Source organism: Acipenser ruthenus, chromosome 34 (assembly GCF_902713425.1).
Source record: "Acipenser ruthenus chromosome 34, fAciRut3.2 maternal haplotype, whole genome shotgun sequence".
Classification (NCBI taxonomy): domain Eukaryota; kingdom Metazoa; phylum Chordata; class Actinopteri; order Acipenseriformes; family Acipenseridae; genus Acipenser; species Acipenser ruthenus.
Genome location: NC_081222.1, coordinates 7901343 through 7923461, shown reverse-complemented (window position 1 = coordinate 7923461; position 22119 = coordinate 7901343). Strand labels below are relative to the sequence as shown.

Sequence of the window (22119 nt, the reverse complement as noted above, 5' to 3'; positions counted from 1 at the left end):
GAGTATCAGAATCTGGGTCTGTAAAATGGTGCTTCTTCGAGCTGTCTGTACAAACGCATGACACACTAACACTCCTACTAGAGAACCGCTTACACAATTGTGACGCCAGCAAAATGACAGAAACTTTTAAGAAAAGATCCAAAACCTACAATTTCCTTCATTCTAAGATATTAAAATGTTATAACAGCCATCTCCTCGTTTTGATGCCATGGAAATCAATGCAACAAAATAAATAAAACAACAAGTAACAACACACACCTCACCGTCGCTCTAAGTACAAAGTTAGAGCCTTCATCTGTGTAGTGCTAAAGTAAATCACATGACCTCAATCCACAACACAGAATACTGGAGCATGTCATGAGCAATGATTGAAACCGGTCACAAGATTCCCAAGAGTGAGACAATCGTTTTTTTTTTTTAAACGTTCACGTTCATCATATCCTTTTTGGTTGAAGTGCAATAGCATGGTTGAGTAAGCAAATAACGAGTTGGCAGCATTGGTTTTGTACTTTTTTTTTGTTTTGATAGATAAATAAGCAGGTTCTTCCAGTAACTTTAAACAGTAGTGCTCAATACAAGAATGACGGTCGTAGATATGAATGTGCTTAATCTGTACAGAACTCCCCCTGCTTATCAGGGCTGCTTCTCTTTCTGCACGAAACATTGACAGCTAGCACAAGGGTTTGATTACTTAAGGAAACATACATAGCAAAGCAGAAAAAAGACCTAAACTTGTTACAATTTTCTGAATCTTTTTGATTTTCTCATTTAAGAACATTACAGTGAATTGAGCCTGTTATGTTTTCACTGTAAGGGCGGAATGGGGAGAGGCTCCTGATCTGAGGGAGGATGCTGTGCTGGGGGAGGCTCCTGACCTGGGGGAGGGTACTGTCCTGAGGGAGGCTCTTGTCCTGGGGAGGATGCTGTCCTGAGGAAGGCTTCTGTCCTGGGGAGGGTGCTGTGCTGGGGGAGAGGCTCCTGACCTGGGGAGGGTGCTGTGCTGGGGGAGACTCCTGTCCTGGGGAGGTTGCTGTGCTGGGGGAGAGGCTCCTGACCTGGGGAGGGTGCTGTGTTGGGGGAGAGGCTCCTGACCTGGGGGAGGGTACTGTCCTGAGGGAGGCTCCTGTCCTGGGGAGGGTGCTATGCTGGCGGAGGATGCTGTCCTGAGGGAGGCTCCTGTCCTGGGGAGGGTGCTGTGCTGGGGGAGAGGCTCCTGACCTGGGGAGGCTCCTGTCCTGAGGGAGGCTCCTGTCCTGGGGGAGGGTCCTGTCCTGAGGGAGGCTCCTGTCCTGGGGAGGGTGCTGTGCTGGGGGAGAGGCTCCTGACCTGGGGGGAGGGTGCTGTGCTGGGGGAGGGGCTCCTGTCCTGGGGAGCGTGCTGTGCTGGCGGAGGATGCTGTCCTGATGGAGGCTCCTATCCTGGGGAGGGTGCTGTCCTGAGGGAGGCTCCTGTCCTGGGGAGGGTGCTGTCCTGAGGGAGGCTCCTGTCCTGGGGAGGGTGCTGTCCTGAGGGAGGCTCCTGTCCTGGGGAGGGTGCTGTGCTGGAGGGAGATGCTGTCCTGGGGAGGGGGAGGGGGAGGGGGGGGGGGGTGATTTGGTTACTGAGTTCCTGTCCTGGATTGTGTTTCACTCGCAGTCAGGTCCATCTGAACTGCCTGACACCCCTGACTGAAATAACAGAACAGCCGCTCAGCCCTGTAGAGTTCAGAACAAGCTCACTGCTTACTGCCTCCAGGGCCGAACCTTAGGGCTGGAACAATAATCGTGATATTATTGACGATTATTTATCGTACTGAAAAATGATTATCAATTGTCAATATCGGCAATAACCGAGACAACTGATTTGTCATTAAAGAGATGCTGGGTTGTGTTATGCGCCAGTTAAACTGGGCATCAGACATTACCTCAATTGTGGGAGAGGACAGTGGGACAGTTTTATTTTAAAAACAACAAGCAGAGAGAGAGACAAATCTACTTACTAGGGAGAAAACAGAAATGAATGGGAGATCAAACATGATCAAACATAATTGTGATTATCGTGCCAATTTGTAGCCGATTTATTTTCGATTATTGATTGTCATCAAACCCCACTGGACCTATCCCTGCATTATCTATCATCAGAAAAGCTTTGAGAAATGTCTGCTCAGCATGGTTATAAGGAGGCGCTGCCATTTGAATACACCTCAACAGAAGGACATGTTGAGTTCTTCCAGCCATATGTCTGTTGTGTTACGCACAGCAATCTGTTCAGTTTCGTTTCAATATTGATTATGGTACTTGGTGGAAATAATAACGATCACAGCAAACCGGGGGTGTTGACAGCATAAAGTAACGGCATTGCATTTTAAATTCTTGGGGAAATTCAGTGGTTTTGCAGCTGTCCAATTATTAGTAAGCAGAGGCGGGACATAACAATGCTAGGGTAAGGGTGTAAGAATAGCAGAATTTCACGCGATATTGCTTATTATAGAGTAGTGCTGGGACAAATATTCGAACGAATATTTTTGATGTGTAGTTGGATACAAAAATCAGATGTTTGTATTCTCTACAAATGACAAAAATACCTTGCACTTATTTACCGTCTCACCAGAATTTGCGCAAATGAAAAAGAGCTTTGTGTGATATGTGAGATTAATATATAATATATAAGCCTCTATTTAAAAGTACCAGATTATGCGTGTGCACACATAGTGATCTTTATGGAAAGCCATCTGGGACAAAAATGTGTTGTGCTGCTTTAGAGCAAGCCAGAATTTCATGGGACAGAAAAAAGGCAATTAAACAGTACCCAACTTCCTGAAAATGTTGTGTAGTGATTTTAGACTATATATTATATATATTTTTTTGAGGCTTTCTGTTATGTGGAATGTAACAAATGAGAACTAAAACTGTGAGTTTTTTTCCCCTTCACTTTACACCATTTCCACGTTTGTTTTGTTTTGAAGTGTTAAAAGTTAAATTTCAGTTTTCGTTTGCTTGTTCAGCTACAAAAAGGCACAAGTAAACCTCATGCTATTACTTTATGAAAACGTGTCTCTGGCCACTGTTTACTGTGAAGTAACGGCAATGGCAAGGAATGAAAGTTAAATAAAATGCGTTGTCAGCTTTATGTACTATTTATTTTGAGAATAAACAAAGCAACATTTAACTTGAACTGCTATTTGGCATCCTTTGCTTTATAGTTAATTCACTGGGGTAAAGTAAGTCCTACACAAGTTATTCTTTACTCCTGGGATATTTTCCTATTTTAATGTGTTACATATTGTAAGGTCTTGCTGTAAAATAAAGGCAAACACACAGGGACCACGTCCACACCCCCTGCCCCTGCAGTTATGCTGTCTTTGCCTGCGTTCGAGCAATATAATGGTTTGTATTGCTTTTTGAAAGACCAACGAATATCCGAACGAATAAAAAGGCTTTTAAAAAGACCAAATTCCTATTGGGCTTATTTTTCATTTTAGATTCTATTGATTTTTTTAATATTACTATGCAGGACAGCTGCTATAAGAGCGTTACCTTTATTAAAAATGTGCAGGGATGAACCTACCGATTAATCAACTAATGCCCATAAATTAACCGATCAAAAATTATAATCGATTGTCAGCCCTAGTAAAAACCCAATCCAATCACAGAAACCGGACTCTCGTCACATATACAGTGTAAAGTACGTCAGTGCTGACAGCCGTCAGGGGCAGAGCCCAGTTAGCATCTTTAAACAATTCCCTCGACCTTCTTCCTCTGAGCTATGACTTTTGACATGGCCTCCAGGCTGTACATTGTTTTATAGATTTGTTTTATTTAACAATACATTGAATAAGTAATGTTTGATTACTATATGCAGTTGGCTGTGTTAACCAGTGATTCTATTAATTGGTTATCACTGGAAGTCATTTATAAGGGAGTTCATCTTTAAAGGTAAAACTAAGAACACGTCTTTGGCTGCTGAATTTTTTCTACAGCATAAAAAATCAAGGCCCATTTTCAAGTAACAAGTTCTAGGCAACATTTTTCAACAAAATTGTTTTGTTGAAATTGCTTAAACGTTGCAATTAAAAAGTCGCTTCTACATTTGCCTGGAAGTTGCCTTGTGTTTAATTTTCTTTAAAGGAAACTTTTGGGCAACTGTTGAAATCGGATGCGATGTAAAACCGAGGTCCTATTGTAAGTGACTCTGCAGCAGTGGTGGCTGATGCATAGTTCACAGTCTCTGTAAGTCGCTTTGGATAAAAGCGTCTGCTAAATTACTAATTCAACTGTGATGTTATCAGGCAATTTCCACCAAAACTACTATAGACAAATGGGTTACCCTGTGCCTTCATCATTGTGATAAATAGCTTAGAAAATGGTCTGTGTGATGTATTGTAATATAGTGTTCATCGACAACTTTCAATACTCCAATCATAAATTAACTTTCAAACGTCAATTCCAATGAATTCAAACTATAAGAAACATGCATAATACTTTCAGTGTTATGTGAAGCCAATCTTGTAATCTCCTTGGCAATTCACAAAACTCAGTATTAAATTCATAGCCCAATCTAGAATCTCAAATACAGAAGACTTGTTATAGACATTTTGGCTAATATCTTCATTTAAGTTTTTCAAAGCTTCCAACACTCAATCATAAACACATATGTTAAATCTATAAGAACCAGAGGTAGCCAGGTTTTGGTTAAGTGCTTCGTTTGTGCTATTATATAGGATGAAAGAATTTGCCCAAAAGTTTGTACTTGAAGTTTCTTGTAGTTTTACCAGTTCAGAATGTCTGTAAGTTTATTGAGTTTCCTACCTCTCAATACGCTGTGTCAGTCTGTCTGTCCCCACACGCTGGTAAGCCTTCTTTCTCTCTCTCTGTCTCTCTCTCTCTCTCTCTCTCTCACACACTGTGTGCTGGGAGAGTTTAGTGGCTCTTCTGCTGTATATAGAAATAAAATGTTTCAGATCGGCCCAGCTGCTGCTTGTTGAATGTGTTCAGAGATGAAGGCAGTGAAAGAGTTGGGACCACAGCGATACCAGAATATCACCCTGCTGGAAGTGCTCCCACATTAAACTCACAAATCAAACAGACAAGCACTGCTCTCTATGGGGGAGGGTTGCTTCTTAAAGGAGAGATATTTATTACATCAGCTTGGCATTATCAACATGATCACTGGGGGAGTGCTAATCAGTGCTTTAAAAACATGCGTAGCATTATCACTGACTCCCTTTCAGGTTTTTCTTATTATATTATGAACAGTGGCCCATCTTTAATGAAGTGCTAACCATGGTGTTAAGATCAGTTTTTTTATATAGTTGATTGTAGGTCTAGCAGTAATACTTTCTCTTTCATTGTGAAGAAAATATTTAGCTTTATGGCATTAAGACAAGTGCAAATAAATTAAACAGCTTCTGTGTGGTACCTGTTTCTGATCACAATGGGACAGTAAGACAGCAGGTCCATAAGACTTTAATAGAGGCAGGATAGCTGGTGCTCAGTTGGCAGGAGCTTCCTTCCATATTACCCTTAAAGCTTACCGTGGCACATTTGCAGGTTTCCCATGCTTTTAAATTGTCCCATAGTTTACCCTCGTTTGATATGTTCTTCACATTATTTACCATACCTCTCTGCTTTACAGTGCTTGCCTATGCTTTACCATGCTTTCACTGTGCTTTAATACACGTTCCTATGCTTCCACTGTGGGAAACTTTTATAAGGGTACAGTTGGAACTGCATATCTCTGTAGATTTGCCCCAACTTCCCTAAAGGAACAATTGAAACACCTCTCAGACTCTCTGCCCGCCACGTTGAATCAGTGGCTGCCCTTTTGACAGTGTTATGGCCAGCGATGTTTTGTCCAACCCCTTTTATATTTCAGTGAAAATGATTTTTGGGACATATCCACTCAAATGATCTGTAGTAACCGGCATGTTTCCATTTCTGTAGAAGTTTAGCCTCTGTAATGTTTACAACAGTTAATAATAAAGTTTTAGATTGTTGCAGATACTTTTGCTACTTTGAAATTGATCTCAAGAAAACAAGTGACTCACGAAGAGACACACAGAGAGTCATGAAAGGGAAGCTGCATGAACAGCCACATGCAAAGCAAGTCCAGTCTAGTCCATACACATTAGTAATACCGTAGAATATCGAGCCAGCCTTGCTCTTTAACAGAAGTATAAAATGAAGTGATAATCCATGTTCACTGTATGCACAGGAACATCCTTACCCCTCAGATTCTGATACTCTCAATAACTTGTTCTAAACAGTGTCCTAATCAAGTTGTCTCACTGTTCCTTATATAAAGTCTGATGAAAGTAGGGGCACTACCAGTGGAGGTTAATAACAGGTTAAAAAAAAATGCATATTTTATCATTGATTTAAGAGAGTGAGGTTTATTAATATATTCAATACAGTGCTCCTTTATATATAGCAGAAAACCTTCCACGGCCTGAACGTTTCCCTTATACTGTCTCTACCAGCAGCTGTAGCAGCCTGTTTCCTTTTCTGAGAAGAGCAAAGGATACGACCAGCCCTTAAAATAAACCCTGCGCCACAGTGTTGAAGAAATGACAGCACAGAGCTTGGGCTAAGCCCTGAACATCTTCTGCTTTATCACTCAACAAGAAGGATATAAATTAAAAATATGTACATGTATTTTATCCGACTTTTAAGCGACTGAAAAACAAGTGGAAGAACTCCTTTACTTTTGGGAGGGGAGGGTGTTGGTGCGTAACTGCACATGCAGTTTATATATAGCTGAGTGTAACTGGTTCCCAGCACCGTCCTATCGAGTTACATCTTCAGTCAGCCCCCAAACTGCAAGGAATAGTTCTGTCTCTCTAGCCCTCCGTTCCTCCCTCTACTGCGCAGTGCAGTAACACAGCTCTGGGGGGGAAAGGTAGCCAGGATCTTCACTTTGGGGATTAAAATATCCACGACAACTTGCTGTTAAACTCGTGTGCTTGGATTAGGGGAAAAAGGAAGGAGGATTGCAAGCTTTGATTACAGGACTTTGCTCTTTCATTGTGTTGGGTTGATCATGGATATAAACTTGGTGGCTTTAGAGGCAAAACAGGCGCCGAAGAAAGCCAATGGGCCAAAACGCCCCGTGAAGCCGGCCAAACCTGCCAAAAAGACTAAAAAAGCTGTTGTTTTCTTTGAGGTGGAGATCTTGTGCGCCAAGACCAAGGACAAGCTATGCTTCCTGGACAAGGTAAGAGCACATTATTATTATTATTATTATTATTATTATTATTATTATTATTATTATTCAAGTTACTATTACATTGGTACCCTCAATTTTCTGTGTAATAATATGATGTAAATCAGGTCTCATTGAAGCCCTAGTTATGCATAGTGTTTATTTTCCTTCAAAACTGACTACAATTTCCCTATGGTATAATATAATTAAGGCAGTATATTTGTACAGACTTTTTCATTTCACAAAGTTTTTCATTTGAAGTTTTGCCCCAGAAAATGTATGACTTTACATGATCTGAAAGATATATTCTTGAGGCTGTGTGATTAATTAAAGACTGATACAGATTTATAGCTGTACACAGTCACCCTGATGCAGTGATGCTCAAACACTATTGATTAGTTCTACTTGTGTTTTAAATTTTTTTTTTTTTTTTAATTTTGGAATGACCACTCCAAGTTGACAGCAAATCCATTTCCGAAACTGATTTAAATAGGGTTCTGTAGCAAATTTCAGGTTGTTGTGTGAAAATGTAATGTATGCTATTGCGGTAACGAACTGGTGATTTATCACCCATTATGTATGAATGAAAATGTGACACAGACAATAGGGGATACAGCAAAGTATTGTGTTTCTTGTAAACACTGCAGAGGGTTTTATAACCTTTAAATTCCACACTGGTGTGGGGGGGGGTGACGTAAGGTGATGTAGTGTGATGTGATGCGTCATGTATGTGCAACTATTCAGCAACAATGATGTGATAGCAGAAGGATCTTGGTGACTTCACAAGGGGCATGTCAGTGGGAGCCCGTGCAGTCAGCTTGTCCCTTACATGGGCTGCATTGACCACTGTGCTCATAAGGACAGGCTCCCAGGTGTTACTGGAAGTGTAACGTTCACAGAAAACCCCACCAGGAAGCACAGCTCTGGTCACCCCGAGACGTGCGCAACTTGTTGGGACAAGCAAGAGACCCACAGAACCGTACCGTTGCCCTGACGTTGTAGCGGTCAGATGCAGCGTGTAAGTGAATATTCTGTAAACCTGACTGATGTGCTGCCACATTCGAGTTTCAAGTTTGTTTGTTTAACCAGGAACGGCACGTTGAAAGAGAATCTGATTATGCATAAGGGGCCCTGCAAGACACTAAAGCAGCCAGCAGAAACAACTGCTGTAACCTGGCTGCACACTCAGCCACACGCAACAGCACCGGGGCATGATATACAAAAATCCAGAGGGGTCAAAGCAAAGTTACACATTCAGGCAAGAGACGATATAACCCAGTCTTTAGAAGCTGAGAGCTTATTTTATTCTTTAGCAGTTGAAGGCATATAAACTGGATACTGGATATTTCCACTTCCCCTTATTAAGCTTTGTTGAAAACAGCCTTTCATTTACGTTATATAGTGCAGTGCAAAAGTCTTAGACATGTTGCATTTTTCTACTCTGGTGCATTATGAACAATTTACTCAAAGCCTCCACTAGTGTTTTCTACTATTATAACAACCTTGACTTGCATAAAGTAGGAAAAACAATAAGTGAAATAGCTCGCATCACTCGATTTTCAAGGTGTGGTATCCAAAATATTATAACAGCAAGAGAACATTCAAAGAGGAGGTTAAATGTCTAAGAGACACAAATGGCAAAATCATAGATCAAGAAAAAAAAATAGCAAATATATTAAATGATTACTTTTCACAGGTTTTTACAAAGGAGGACACGGACAACATGCCCCACATGTCGACCTGTTCCTATCCAGTTTTAAATAACTTTAGCATAACAGAGGCAGAAGTGTTAAAGGGACTAGGAGCTCTTAAAATAAACAAATCCCCTGGGCCGGATGAGATCCTCCCAATAGTACTCAAAGAAATGAAAGAAGTTATTTACAAGCCGCTAACCAAGATCATGCAACAGTCTCTTGACACAGGGGTTGTACCGACAGACTGGAAAATAGCAAACGTAATACCGATCCACAAAAAGGGAGACAAAACTGAACCAGGTAACTACAGACCAATAAGCCTGACTTCTATTATATGTAAACTTATGGAAACTATAATAAGATCCAAAATGGAAAATTACCTATATGGTAACATTATCCTGGGAGACAGCCAGCATGGTTTTAGGAAAGGGAGATCATGTCTAACTAACCTACTTGACTTTTTTGAGGATGCAACATTGAAAATGGACAACTGCAAAGCATACGACATGGTCTATTTAGATTTCCAGAAAGCTTTTGACAAAGTCCCGCATAAAAGATTAATTCTCAAACTGAACGCAGTAGGGATTCAAGGAAATGCATGCACATGGATTAGGGAGTGGTTAACATGTAGAAAACAGAAAGTACTGATTAGAGGAGAAACCTCGAAATGGAGTGAGGTAACCAGTGGTGTACCACAGGGATCAGTATTAGGTCCTCTGCTATTCCTAATCTACATTAATGATTTAGACTCTGATATAGTAAGCTCGTTAAATTTGCAGACGACACAAAAATAGGAGGAGTGGCAGACACTGTTGAAGCAGCAAAGGTCATTCAAAATGATCTAGACCGCATTCAAAATTGGGCAGACACATGGCAAATGAAATTTAATAGAGAAAAGTGTAAAGTATTGCTTGCGGGCAATAAAAATGTTCATTATAAATATCATATGGGAGATAGTGAAATTGAAGAAGGGAACTATGAAAAAGACCTAGGAGTTTATGTTGACTCAGAAATGTCTTCCTCCAGACAATGTGGGGAAGCTATAAAAAAGGCTAACAAGATGCTTGGATATATTGTGAGAAGTGTTGAATTTAAATCAAGGGAAGTAATGTTAAAACTCTACAATGCATTAGTAAGACCTCACCTAGAATATTGTGTTCAGTTCTGGTCACCTCGTTACAAAAAGGATATTGCTGCTCTAGAAAGAGTGCAAAGAAGAGCAACCAGAATTATCCTGGGTTTAAAAGGCATGTCGTATGCAGACAGGCTAAAAGAATTGAATCTATTCAGTCTTGAACAAAGAAGACTACGCGGCGATCTGATTCAAACATTCAAAATCCTAAAAGGTATAGACAATGTCAACCCGGGGGACTTCTTTGACTTGAAAAAAGAAAAAAGGACCAGGGGTCATAAATGGAGATTAGATAAAGGGGCATTCAGAACAGAAAATAGGAGGCACTTTTTTACACAGAGAATTGTGAGGGTCTGGAACCAACTCCCCAGTAATGTTGTTGAAGCTGACACCCTGGGATCCTTCAAGAAGCTGCTTGATGAGATTCTGGGATTAATAAGCTACTAACAACCAAACGAGCAAGATGGGCTGAATGGCCTCCTCTCGTTTGTAAACTTTCTTATGTTCTTATGTTCTTAAAGCATAATCAACAAGTACAGAAAAACATCATCTGTAATTGACAAACCCAGGACTGGAAGTCCCAAAAAGCTGTCTAACAAGGATGAGCAATACTTGAAGATAATATCCATAAGGAATAGAAAGAAGACAAGCGTTGAATTGACAACAGAACCTTTGACCATTGTTCCATATTCTAATTTCTGTGTTTTTGTGCATATTTTAGCCTTTTAGTCTTGTTCCCCTTTCTTAACAGAGGTATTCTTACTGCAACACATCCTTTAAGTGCTGATTTCAAGAGTGACCTTCGTACTGTTGATTTGACGGACAACGACACCTGTGCCTTCTGCAAGTTCTGTTGTCAATTCAACACTTGTCGTCTTTCTGGAATTGACAACAGAACTGGCAGAAGGCACAGGTGTCGTTGTCCGTCAGATCAACAGTACGAAGGTTGTAGCATCAGCTGCACCTGTGCAGCATAAGAAGCTTGCTGCCTGCTGCACTAAAGTGGGTGGCAGAACACCTGGCAGGTTATTATAAAGTCCAATTAAAAGCTTAATAAGCATTTAAATATTAAGGAAACAAATGTAACTTTCTTTCTGGGGTTTCTTGGTAAATTAAGAAAGTCTTCAGTCAATCCATTATTCCCACACAACACTTTTATAAGAAAGCTGTGCAGCAGTTCTCTTAGTTTTCTAGTTAATTATTTTAAGGGTCCTCCTTGCAAAGGCATTGTTCTATCTAATTGATAATTATAATCGGTAATTGCTGTCTCAGTAAGCCATTTGGCCATTCCTTTATTGTTTAGTGGGGGTGAGTTTTCCTGAAGATAGGAGATAGAAGGGGGGGAGGGGGGGGCAGGTTTATAGTGCTTGCTGGGTCAAAAAAGTCTCCATAAGGAGGGAAAGTCTGACAAAACCTACCTTATGAAGACACAGGCCAAGTCCTTGTAGTGTTTAAACAGTCATTATTGTTTTTTAAAACAAACTAAAAGTGCCCAAATATTGTGTTTGTTGTTGACTTTCATCCTGTGTGGAGTTTTGTTTGACTGGAGTTAGGAATAGTAAATAAAAATAAAGTGAGAGTCAATGCAGAGTCCTCATAAACACTGTAAACAAACATGTGTTTATTAGTGTTAGAAAAAGTATTTTCTAACCTACCGCTGTAAAAAACTCAGGAAAGAAATTTAATCAGTTCAGTTTTGCTAGAAACTTTATCTGAGTTTATATACACCATAGTGAATTATTCAAGTCCGTTATAGTCGGTCTTTGGATGCCTGGCTGCTGTCTCACCAATCGGTTCCTGTTCTTCCCTGGGATTTAAAAGAAAACCTACTTTCCAAGCTACATTACCATTGGGGAAATTGTCTGTTGGAAGTTTTCCATAGCCAGGGAGTTTCTGCCATACCGATTCCTGAACACTGGCTGAGATCAAGCCATTTTATTCATTTATTGTGCAGGATTCATTTTTGCTAACCTTGTACATCCATTTTTCGTCCTGCTTCATCAATTACTTGGATTTTTCAAATATCCTTTTTTGCCGGGACCAATAGGTATGGTTTATTTATTGGGGTTAAAGGAGCACCTCAGAACAGAAGGATCAGTTTGATTTTGGTTTTTTGTTATTGTTTATTTGTTGGTGTTAAACGAACGCCTAGGAACAGAAGGCTCGGTTTGATTTTGGTATTTGGTCAAACAAGGACTCAAAGTTGCCCGATAAGTTTATTTTGTGGAAACAACTGTCTCAGACATATTGTAAATATTGTGCATTATCTGTGTGTGAAGTCTTATAAGATAGGTCCTATTGTGACTTTAATTCTTTCTTTGTTCTAATTGTTTCTTATTCCCCCTTATCTTCCTTGTTGATTACTTTTACTCTTGTTCTCTGGTATTTCTATTCTGTCTTTGTGTTTTGTTTTTTTAAACTTACATAATACATTATAATTGAAATGAAGCCTGACTTACCCAGCGTTTATTTTCTTGGATCTGGCACTCCACTCATCTATCTCTAAAGCATGCTTTATTGCAGGTGGTTATCTTATTATTGTCAAATATTTAAAACTATTGACTTTCCCACTAGAGCTAAGCTTGTTACAAGGTCACTCTTGAAATCAGGACTTAAAAGGATGTGTTGCAGTAAGAATACGTCAGCTAAAAAAGGGGAACAAGACTAAAAGGCTAAAATATGCAAAAGAGCACAGAAATTGGACTATGGAACAATGGTCAAAGGTGCTTTGGACTGTTGATGGATGGACAACGACACCTGTGCCTTCTGCCAGTTCTGTTGTCAATTCAACGCTTGTCGTCTTTCTTTTCCTTAAGTATATTATCTTCAAGTATCGCTCATCCTTGTTAGTCAGATTTTTGGGTCTTCAAGTCTTGGGTTTGTCAATTACAGATGATATTTCTCTGTACTTGTTGATTATACTTTGGATACCACACCTTGAAAATCGAGTGATGCGAGCTATTTCACTCAATGTTTTTTCCTTCTTTATACAAGTCAAGGTTTTTATAATAGTAGAAAACTCTAGTGGAGGCTTTGAGTAAATTGCTGATGCTCATTAAGACTTTTTGCACAGCAGTGTATATCCTGGTTTAAGGGACGTAAAGAAAGTATAATTTTATAGCATCGTTTTGTGACCTAACTAAATGAATTTGGTCAGGTCTTACCATTGCTGCACATTGGAAAATGGGGCCTATTGTGACAACACTGAAACTGGAACAGTAAGATCAAACCCACCTGAAACAACTGGACAGGTGGACATGTAACCGAAGAAAACAAGCTGGAAATGAAATCCACGTTACCATTGCAGGGCTGTGCTTCAGTTTCATGTAATTACAACATTAATGTTGGTATTGTCATTATCAATGAGGATTAATAAAGTAAAATCAGGAGTCGAATTGAAACTTAACATGATTACCGTTACTTGATTCCAAAGCACACAGTTACAGGTTTTAAACTTCTGTTTGTAAGGCGGTCACTGCATCACACAGCAGATTTGTACAGTAATAGGAGGCTGTGTGGTCCAGTGGTTAAAGAAAGGGGCTTGTAACCAGGAGGTCCCCGGTTCAAATCCCGCCTCAGCCACTGACTCATTGTGTTACCCTGAGCAAGTCACTTAACCTCCTTGTGCTCCGTCTTTCGGGTGAAACGTAATTGTAAGTGACTCTGCAGCTGATGCATAGTTCACACACCCTAGTCTCTGTAAGTCGCCTTGGATAAAGGCGTCTGCTAAATAAACTAATAATAATAATAATAATAATGGCCAGGTGCCCCGTTTCTGAGGCGTGGGTATATGACTCCTTCATGGGGTGGATAGGAGATCTGGAGGTGTCTCATAACTACACTTGTATTTATACTGAAAACATGTCATTTAAAATAAAGTGGGGCCCCTTATTTTTGGGTGGGGGCACTTTTCCCTTTTTCTCTGTAAATCCTATTAAGACGTCTCTGCTAAATTGAATAAAACAAGCAAAACATTATTTATTTTTAATTAACACCCATGTACTGTATTACAATGCAAATGAGGATGGTTAGTGCAAAGCTCTCACTTTAAACTGCCTACAGCTGCATATCTGCAAGAAACAGATAAATGGGAGGCGCGTGTACCTTGCATTTATACACTCCCGAGGTGTGAGATGCCATGTAACCCCCAGGAGAGGTTTATTAATGCCACCCCACACCAAGGCTGTATTAAGTTATGCAAAGTGATACTGAAACAGTAACTTAATGATTGTACTCACTTGTGTGTTGCCTCATTCAGCTCAATGTCTTTTTAGCTTTCAGCTTTTGGTTCTTTTAAAATATGCATTTGCCAAGTTTAAAGCATTCCGTGAAAGGAAGTGTGATAAGTGTTTTTTTGTTTGTTTGTTTAATGAATTAGTAATTTCAATAATTTTAGTATTTCTCCATTTTTAGTAATCCTTCATTTTATAACTTGCATGATGTGCTGTGATATTAAGATTACCATGGTATTTTTTTGACCGTTATCATACCTTGAAAATGTTATACCACCCCACCCTTAATACGCACCACAATATGCTGGCTGCAATACAATCGATGTCGATTACATATCACAGTAAATGTGATGGTCTTGATGACTACTTTTATGATGCATAATAAGATCAAGAGATAATTTAATGAAGGACTGTTTTGTTAAAAGGCACATGTTAATGAAATAAAGTGTGTTTTCATACGAGCTATAAAACAGTTATTCATCATTCAACAACTCTGCAATGAGCTATGTTGTGTTTTTTGTGTCTTGTTTTACAACAAACGATTCACAGCTCTGTTTATCACACACATGATGCCTCTACTGTGTACAGTACTAAATCCTAGACTTCTAAATAGTTTCTTGTACAGCGGCACTATCCAGCTGGATGAATTATTTTGCACAGGCAGTCTGAATGATGCTGACAGACCAGTGTTTCCTGGGGGTCTTTGTAATGTTTCTGGTGTTACTGCAGCCCGCAGCGGAGTGCCATTGCCTAGCACAAAGCAGGTGCTAGGCTAACATTCAGCATTATTATTATTATTATTAGTTTATTTAGCAGACGCCTTTATCCAAGGCGACTTACAGAGACTAGTAAGCATGCAGCAGGCTAACAAAATACTGTTCAAAATACATTGCACCACCCCAGCAAGTGGGAGCCAAGTAAACTGGGAGAGGGATTAGTTTTCCTCACTAAATCTGGCTGTTTGTCACATCAGTCACTACTTTTGTAATGATGTATTTAACTTGGCCAGCATGATTCTTATTATCAGGAGAATGGTCCTTTAATACTCTGCCATCAATGTTGGAGCTGGGGAGAGATAGACAGCTAGTTATACTCTAGTTACAAAGGTGCTTTGTCAATACAAAATCGCACTAACAGACCACTCTCAATACAGATATTTAAGTAGGACATTAATATTGATCCTGCCCTGTATTAAGTCAAATATACTAAGGTGATACACCGTCTATATCTGTATATTTTTCCCCCTGTATATTACCCTGTGTTGCTCCAATTTTGAGTCCTCATTTTGTTTAAGTCTGCCTTTACCTGGTTTGAGCTTGTCTGGAGAAAGTCCTAGGACTAAACCGCATTCCTATTCCACTCATCCAACTCTGCCAGCGCCACCTACTCTACACACATACAGTATAGAGGAGTTAGTGAAAATCTTAACTCATTACTGGAGCAACAGAACCCAAAACCAATTATTGCAAAAAAACAATTAAGACATTAAGATACATAAACAGTTAAGACATTAAGATACTGATTATTTTAATATACATTTTTGTGTAATTATTATAAGTGCACTACAGAGCCTTTTGAAGGCAGACTGGAGAGAATGGGCAGATGCAGTAGATCTTGTTTGGACAGAATGCCAGGCTCTCAATCAAATCCCTTTGGATGATTTCCTGGGAATGCTACCTTCTGGCTCTGCTATTCCTTCTCGACACAGCCAGGGCCTATTAATACCCCAGAATCCCGTGCTAGCACAGTGATTGAAGCTGTCCTGTTGGATGAGCCCCGCACGTTTCTACAGCCTCCTATTGACAACCGCCGGTCCAACCTTCAGCCCAGCTATTGTGGCTTTGCTGTTAGTTTTCAAGTGAAATGTCACCAGCTTGTTTAGACCTCCACACTGATATTTTCAACATGGGCTTATAATGGTGCTTTAAGAGCAGGAAGCTGCCAGTTCCATTTTCGTAGATGTTTGCAATCATATGTGTGGGTGTTTGAATATCAGACTTTAAAAAGATACTTGGATATCCAGGGCTCTATAGTACGGTTTCATGTATTCAAATTGTATGGGAACTCATAGACCCTATTTCCTTGTTCATATATTCTCTAAGGACAGTATCTGCTTGTTCTGAAGTTGATGAACCTGTGTATGACCCATGGATGTAGAAAATAGTGAGCAAGTGTTTGCATGGTACTGGAGCCATCTATTGAAGACAATGGGTCACATGTATTAAGGTCTTTCTGTCTGTGTCCCATGCTGTGAATGTATGTTAGTGACCACATGCTGTGAATGTATGGTACAGTGACCTGCTTTTTCAGGTTCTACTGGCTCTTGGAATGTGTTATTTTAACCCTTGGGGTGTCTCTTACATACTGTAAACCCTTCAGTATCAGCTGCTTATTTGTTGTTCCTGATTCTCAAAGACCTCATTACCAGAAGCTGCATTCACAGCCCTGCCCAATATTACTGGTGCCCCTTTTGTTGTGCTGAGAACGGTTTGGTTCTTTACTTATGTGTATATGTACATATTTCAAATACAGTTCAATAGATAAACTGCTGGTACCTTTGCTGTAGGTTTACATGGTCTAAACCACTGGTGTGAGATATAGCAGACAAGGATGCAGAAGACTGCCGTTCAGAGCACTTTCATTTAATGAAAACAAAGTAAACTATTAAATAAACACAATGCACAAAACACAACAGCACCCAAGCTAAGGCTGTGTCGGTGCAGGAGAGTGAGCACAGCCTGCTGCTCTCGGTCCTTTCTCTAAACTAAACTAACCCCTGAACAAAGGGCCTGGCTCCTTGTGTATACCATGTAGCCAGGGCTGATTGATAATCAATCAACCAATCAGCACATGGCCACATTCTGCACATCCCAGCAAAACTTGCATTCAAAATAAAACAACTTTATTTTTAGCAAAAACACACACACACACACACACACAATATTTACAAGTGCAGGGGCTTAGCCCTGTCACACTTGGTTAAAGTAATAAAATAAAGCAAAGGAATGTCTGCATTACAAGAAAGTGGGGGTGTGGTATTACTAGTGCTAATAAGAGGGAACCCATTAATGGTGGTGTTTTGTGTTTGCAGGTGGATCCCAATTCTACTATCGGGGAGATAAAGGCAATGTTCCACAAGTCCCGTAAGTACAGAGGACAGTGGGAAACAAGTAACCAGAGTAAAGAGTAAAGGGGCGTGCACAGAAATCAGTGGCTGGTTTTCTCTTAAATGACCCACACAGCATGGAATTAAGAACACATTGCAAGACCAAGAACTACTCCAAGTGCCTAGCTTTGTCTGCTTTATTAGCACAATCCTGCCAGTTAGGAACCCAAATTAAGTTAACATGTTAAAAAAAAAAAGGGAAAATCCATATTTGATTGGGAGTATGTCAACCAAACCAAAACAATCTGACAATCTGGTTAATGGTATTCATAGTCGACTCTAATAACATGCAGGAATATAGAAATCACAGCACTAAGATCAGCCTCAGCAGAAGCAAATAAAAAAAAGTCACATCTTTCTTTAACTTCTAACTTTTTGCCCTCAGTTTTAATCTATTAAATTCATTTTCAGTGCCTGTCATTCTCATTATACAGTGAAAGTAGAAAGAGGAGATGGTCTTCCGCATTATAAGAAAGTAATTCCATTGGGTGATATTTAATTAAGAGAGAGAAGTATGAATAATAAAAACTCTACCTGATGTGGAGTGGTTGTTATCATACGTGAAACACCATCGGTGCTACTCGCTCTAGTGCCTGTTCTACATAAAACACGTTTTAGCTGCCATGTACTTCCTTTTTAAAACATGACATTTGGTACTAGGTGAAAGAAATCTCTGTTTGCAGAAACTTCCGACTGCCTTGCACTTGGGTCGTTTCACCTCCACTGATTAATTTCCTGTCGGTAACGATCCAGCTGCTTCCACTATTAAATGACATGAGTATTTGTCATGAGTATATTTAAACTGAGTATTTGTCTTAACCCTGTGTAGTACCAGATATCATGTTTTAAAATGAACATGCATGTTTGCAGTAACATGTGTTTCTTTAAAGACTGCACATCTGAGACCTGTGTAGCTCCTGCAAAATGAGTAAGATTCATGACATTATTTTATTAGCTACAGTTACTTTAACTAGACTGAATTTTTGATCATTAAAAGTTTACAACAATTTTTATACTTAACTGGGTAACCTTATGGTGCAGTTACTGAACATTTCTGCCAGCGTAAACGAGACGGCTCCACCTCTTGAAGTGCCAGTAGTTTGCAATGGTAAATCGGCACAGCCGTTTTGCAGTTTGCCGTGCTTCCCCCATGACGTCCCTTTACTGTACCAGTAAAATGAAGGCTCTAATCAGTCTCTTTGTTTCAGATCCACAGTGGTATCCAGCTCGGCAGTCCATCAGACTCGATGCCAGTAAGTGTTGCTCAGTCTCTGATCATCTGCTTCAAAATAATCAAATCCACCTGCTGGGGCTTATCCAGCCGATGTAGAGTGCTGAATTCCTGGGCTGGCAGAGAAGCAATAGGCTTCACTTTGACTCCATTTATCCTGCTACCACACTATGGGCTGGTTTCACAGACCCTGATTAGCACTAATCGTGGACTACCCAGTGTTATATAACCTAAGATTACTGCTGATCGGGGTATGTGAAACCAGCCCTATAAGTGTAGCAGGTATTAGGATGGAGTCCCATTGTAAGTGCCATGGCATTGCCATTATGGGCCCAGTTTGAAGTCTTCCAATTCCTCTTGCAGAGGGCAAGTCCCTGAAGGATGAAGATATCTTGCAGAACCTGCCTGTGGGCACCACTGCTACCCTGTACTTCAGGGACCTGGGGGCTCAGATCAGCTGGGTCACGGTGAGTACAGCTAGTGCGTGCCACAATCAGCAAGATGGCATTGTTAGCTTACCAGTTTTTATCTTTACCTGTATTAATATTGGGACACTAGAGCAGTCTATAGGTCCTTTATTGACCTATATTAATATTAGGACAGTAGAGCAATCTGTAGGTCAGTGTGTCACACTAGGATTTTTACATATATTGGGAGAACCGCTGTTGTGATGACATTGGTTACAGCATTGTTCATTACAAGTTATGTCTGGAGAACCACTAATGCAATGTGATGAAACCCAGATATGAGCATCTTTACGTCAAGCTTCAAAATCTGGGGATACGTGGAGAAACCTTGACTAATTCCTAAAGCCTGTACAATAGGAAGTGTAATTGACGTCCCTGCACTCTGAACTGAATAGTAATGTGCAGCGCGGCTCTACCTTTCTTATTCCACTGTGTGGTAAGCTCCCTTTCATTGGCCCCGTTTCAAGTCAAACTGCTGCGTGTGCGTTTCAGGTGTTCCTGACGGAGTATGGGGGTCCTCTCCTGCTCTACCTGATGTTCTACTTCAGAGTTCCCTTCATCTACAACACTAAGTACGACTTCACAACCAGCAAGCACTGGGTTGTACAGTAAGTAATGCTTTCCAGTTCTTTTCATTCAATCATATATTATTAACACACAAATGTAATTTCATGCAACGTTTACGTCACAAGCTCAGCTTTCTGCGTACTTTATCAGAAAAAAGACATCTTGTTGACAGTCCAGTTTGTTTACATTCCCGAAAGTGAGTTTTAGCTGTGAGGACACACATTTCCTCACTTCTTTAAAACATGGATGCCGCTAGCACCTGCTACTACTTGCAGCACAGCAGAAAGCAACATCGACATTAAAAGAGGCTTGCATTTCACGGGAAAGCCTACATCGGATGTTTTCAGTATTGGACTATGATTCTCAAACTTTTTATCAAAGGATCCTAGCCTTGAAATGTGGATATTATCCTTATAGACTGTTGGTTTAGCCCTTTGCAGTCAATTAATTTATTAAGCGCGCGTCAGGTCCAATTTATTTTCACACGCGCAGTTAATTTTAGACGTGCTGTTTAAAAGTATTTTTTTTCCCACAGTCAAACGGGTTTAAAAGGCCCTGCATAACAACAAAGCACTCACTGGGCATCTCCAGCCCCGCCCACCCTTTCGTTCGCTATAGCTTTCACATATGCTAAGAAATAAATAATAATAATAATAATAATAGTCGTACATACCGATCAATCATCTCCTGATCACTCGTTTTATCACCAAATGCCTCAATAATGTGATCCAAGTCATTATTTTATTACTATAACATCTCAAAAAAGCTCTGCAAATGTCCGTGATATTCTCTGAGCGCTGATGCACTCACAGACAGCTTGTTTCCTTATGGCCTCCATTATCAGATGCCAGGGGCAAGTATGACTATTCATGAGATACGCCCTTTTTTTCGGCTTGTCTCGGCTCCTGTCGCTCCCACTCGGCCATTGAATGGTTTTCTCGGCTTTTTCCGGAGAAAAAACGACTAAAAACCCGTTTTTTGCATCTTTTTGATGATGTCGGACAGGGTCCGACATTGGACCTGATAGGAATAATTGCAATGTCGGACCAGGTCCGACATAGGACCGCAAAAGGTTAATAACGTTCATCCCAACCCCGTATGGTGTCACTGTAGTCTGCAATAACAGTAAAATATTTTGAAGAACACAGAGGCTATAGATATCAGCGGGACTTTTAATGCATGCAAATAAGGGATGAAATGCATTTTATTTTTGACAAAGCAACATGTAAAAGAGCCTAAATAAATCATTATTAGTATGTTTTTAACTGAGACCCGTGCCTCGGGTGCCTCATAGCTGGCTACAGCCTTGTATCAGCTTCTCCAGGTCAGCGGTAGTAATGTGTGGATAGTGAACTTTGTCTGTGCCTCCTTTTCTGCATCTTCATTATCAACAGAAATACACGATTGGCATTTTTAAATGCTTGTTTACTAACAAAGCTAATATTGTGCGTTGTCAGCTTTGTTTACGAAGCGATTGAGACCGGCATGGAGGCTTCATTCATTAAATGCAAAGTTGAAAACCTCCAGTTTAATGTTTACAACAAATAGAACCTCGTTTAAGGGGCTTCGCTTTGTGCGTTCAACCCGACTACAGCAGTATGTTAATGCAACACAACACATGACCTGTCGTGCGTTATCCCTTACTTTACCAGCTGCTGTGTAGAGTGAGCCCAATACACGAAAACTCCCTAATAAAGAATACATTTTAGACACTCCAAAACTATATATGACGGAGAGTTTAGACCAGTTTTTAACTTGGAGATATTCTCCATGTATGCATTTTCTTCCTGCTTCTGTAGCTGAGTTTTTAAGGTCTTACATTTTGGGTTTGCTATGGTATCGATAAACTATGCTGCCGCTTCCTTTCTGTAATTATGTAACCTTTCTACGGACCCCTAGAAAGGAGCCGGTGGACCACCAGTGGTCCATGGACCACAGATTGAGAAACACTGTAATATTGTGTGATTGCTTCCTTGTCTCCAGCCTCGCCTGCATGTGTCACAGCTTCCACTATGTGAAGAGGCTGCTGGAGACGCTGTTTGTGCACAGATTCTCTCATGGCACCATGCCTCTGAGAAACATATTCAAGGTAAGGGCACATTAACTAGGCATTGCGGTTTTTGGGTTTCATATTTTTCTGTTTCCTATACTACTAGAGTGCTCTGCAGTGTTGAGTGGAGTTCTCTTTCCTATACTACTAGAGCGCTCTGCAGTGTGGAGAGTGGAGTTCTCTTTCCTATACTACTAGAGCGCTCTGCAGTGTTGAGAGTGGAGTTCTCTTTCCTATACTACTAGAGCACTCTGCAGTGTTGAGTGGAGCTCTCTTTCTTATACTACTAGAGCACTCTGCAGTGTTGCGAGTGGAGTTCTCTTTCCTATACTACTAGAGCGCTCCTGCAGTGTTGAGGGGAGTTCTCTTTCCTATACTACTAGAGCGCTATGCAGTGTTGA

The 22119-nt window shown here is 40.4% G+C and overlaps 1 protein-coding gene across 2 annotated transcripts in view; it reads left to right on the top strand.

The window, feature by feature from the left end:
- Positions 1-22119, top strand: part of LOC117402162 (very-long-chain enoyl-CoA reductase) — a 31254-nt gene that overhangs the window by 2612 nt on the left and 6523 nt on the right. The window contains exons 2-7 of one of the 2 annotated variants that reach the window (XM_034910484.2): positions 7141-7191; positions 17329-17380; positions 18612-18656; positions 18998-19101; positions 19594-19709; positions 21652-21757. In XM_034910484.2, the coding sequence (XP_034766375.1) occupies positions 7141-7191; positions 17329-17380; positions 18612-18656; positions 18998-19101; positions 19594-19709; positions 21652-21757 (474 nt within the window). Of the gene's footprint in view, positions 1-6502; positions 7192-17328; positions 17381-18611; positions 18657-18997; positions 19102-19593; positions 19710-21651; positions 21758-22119 lie in introns of those variants that run through there. The other variant, XM_034910483.2, reaches the window with a different exon arrangement.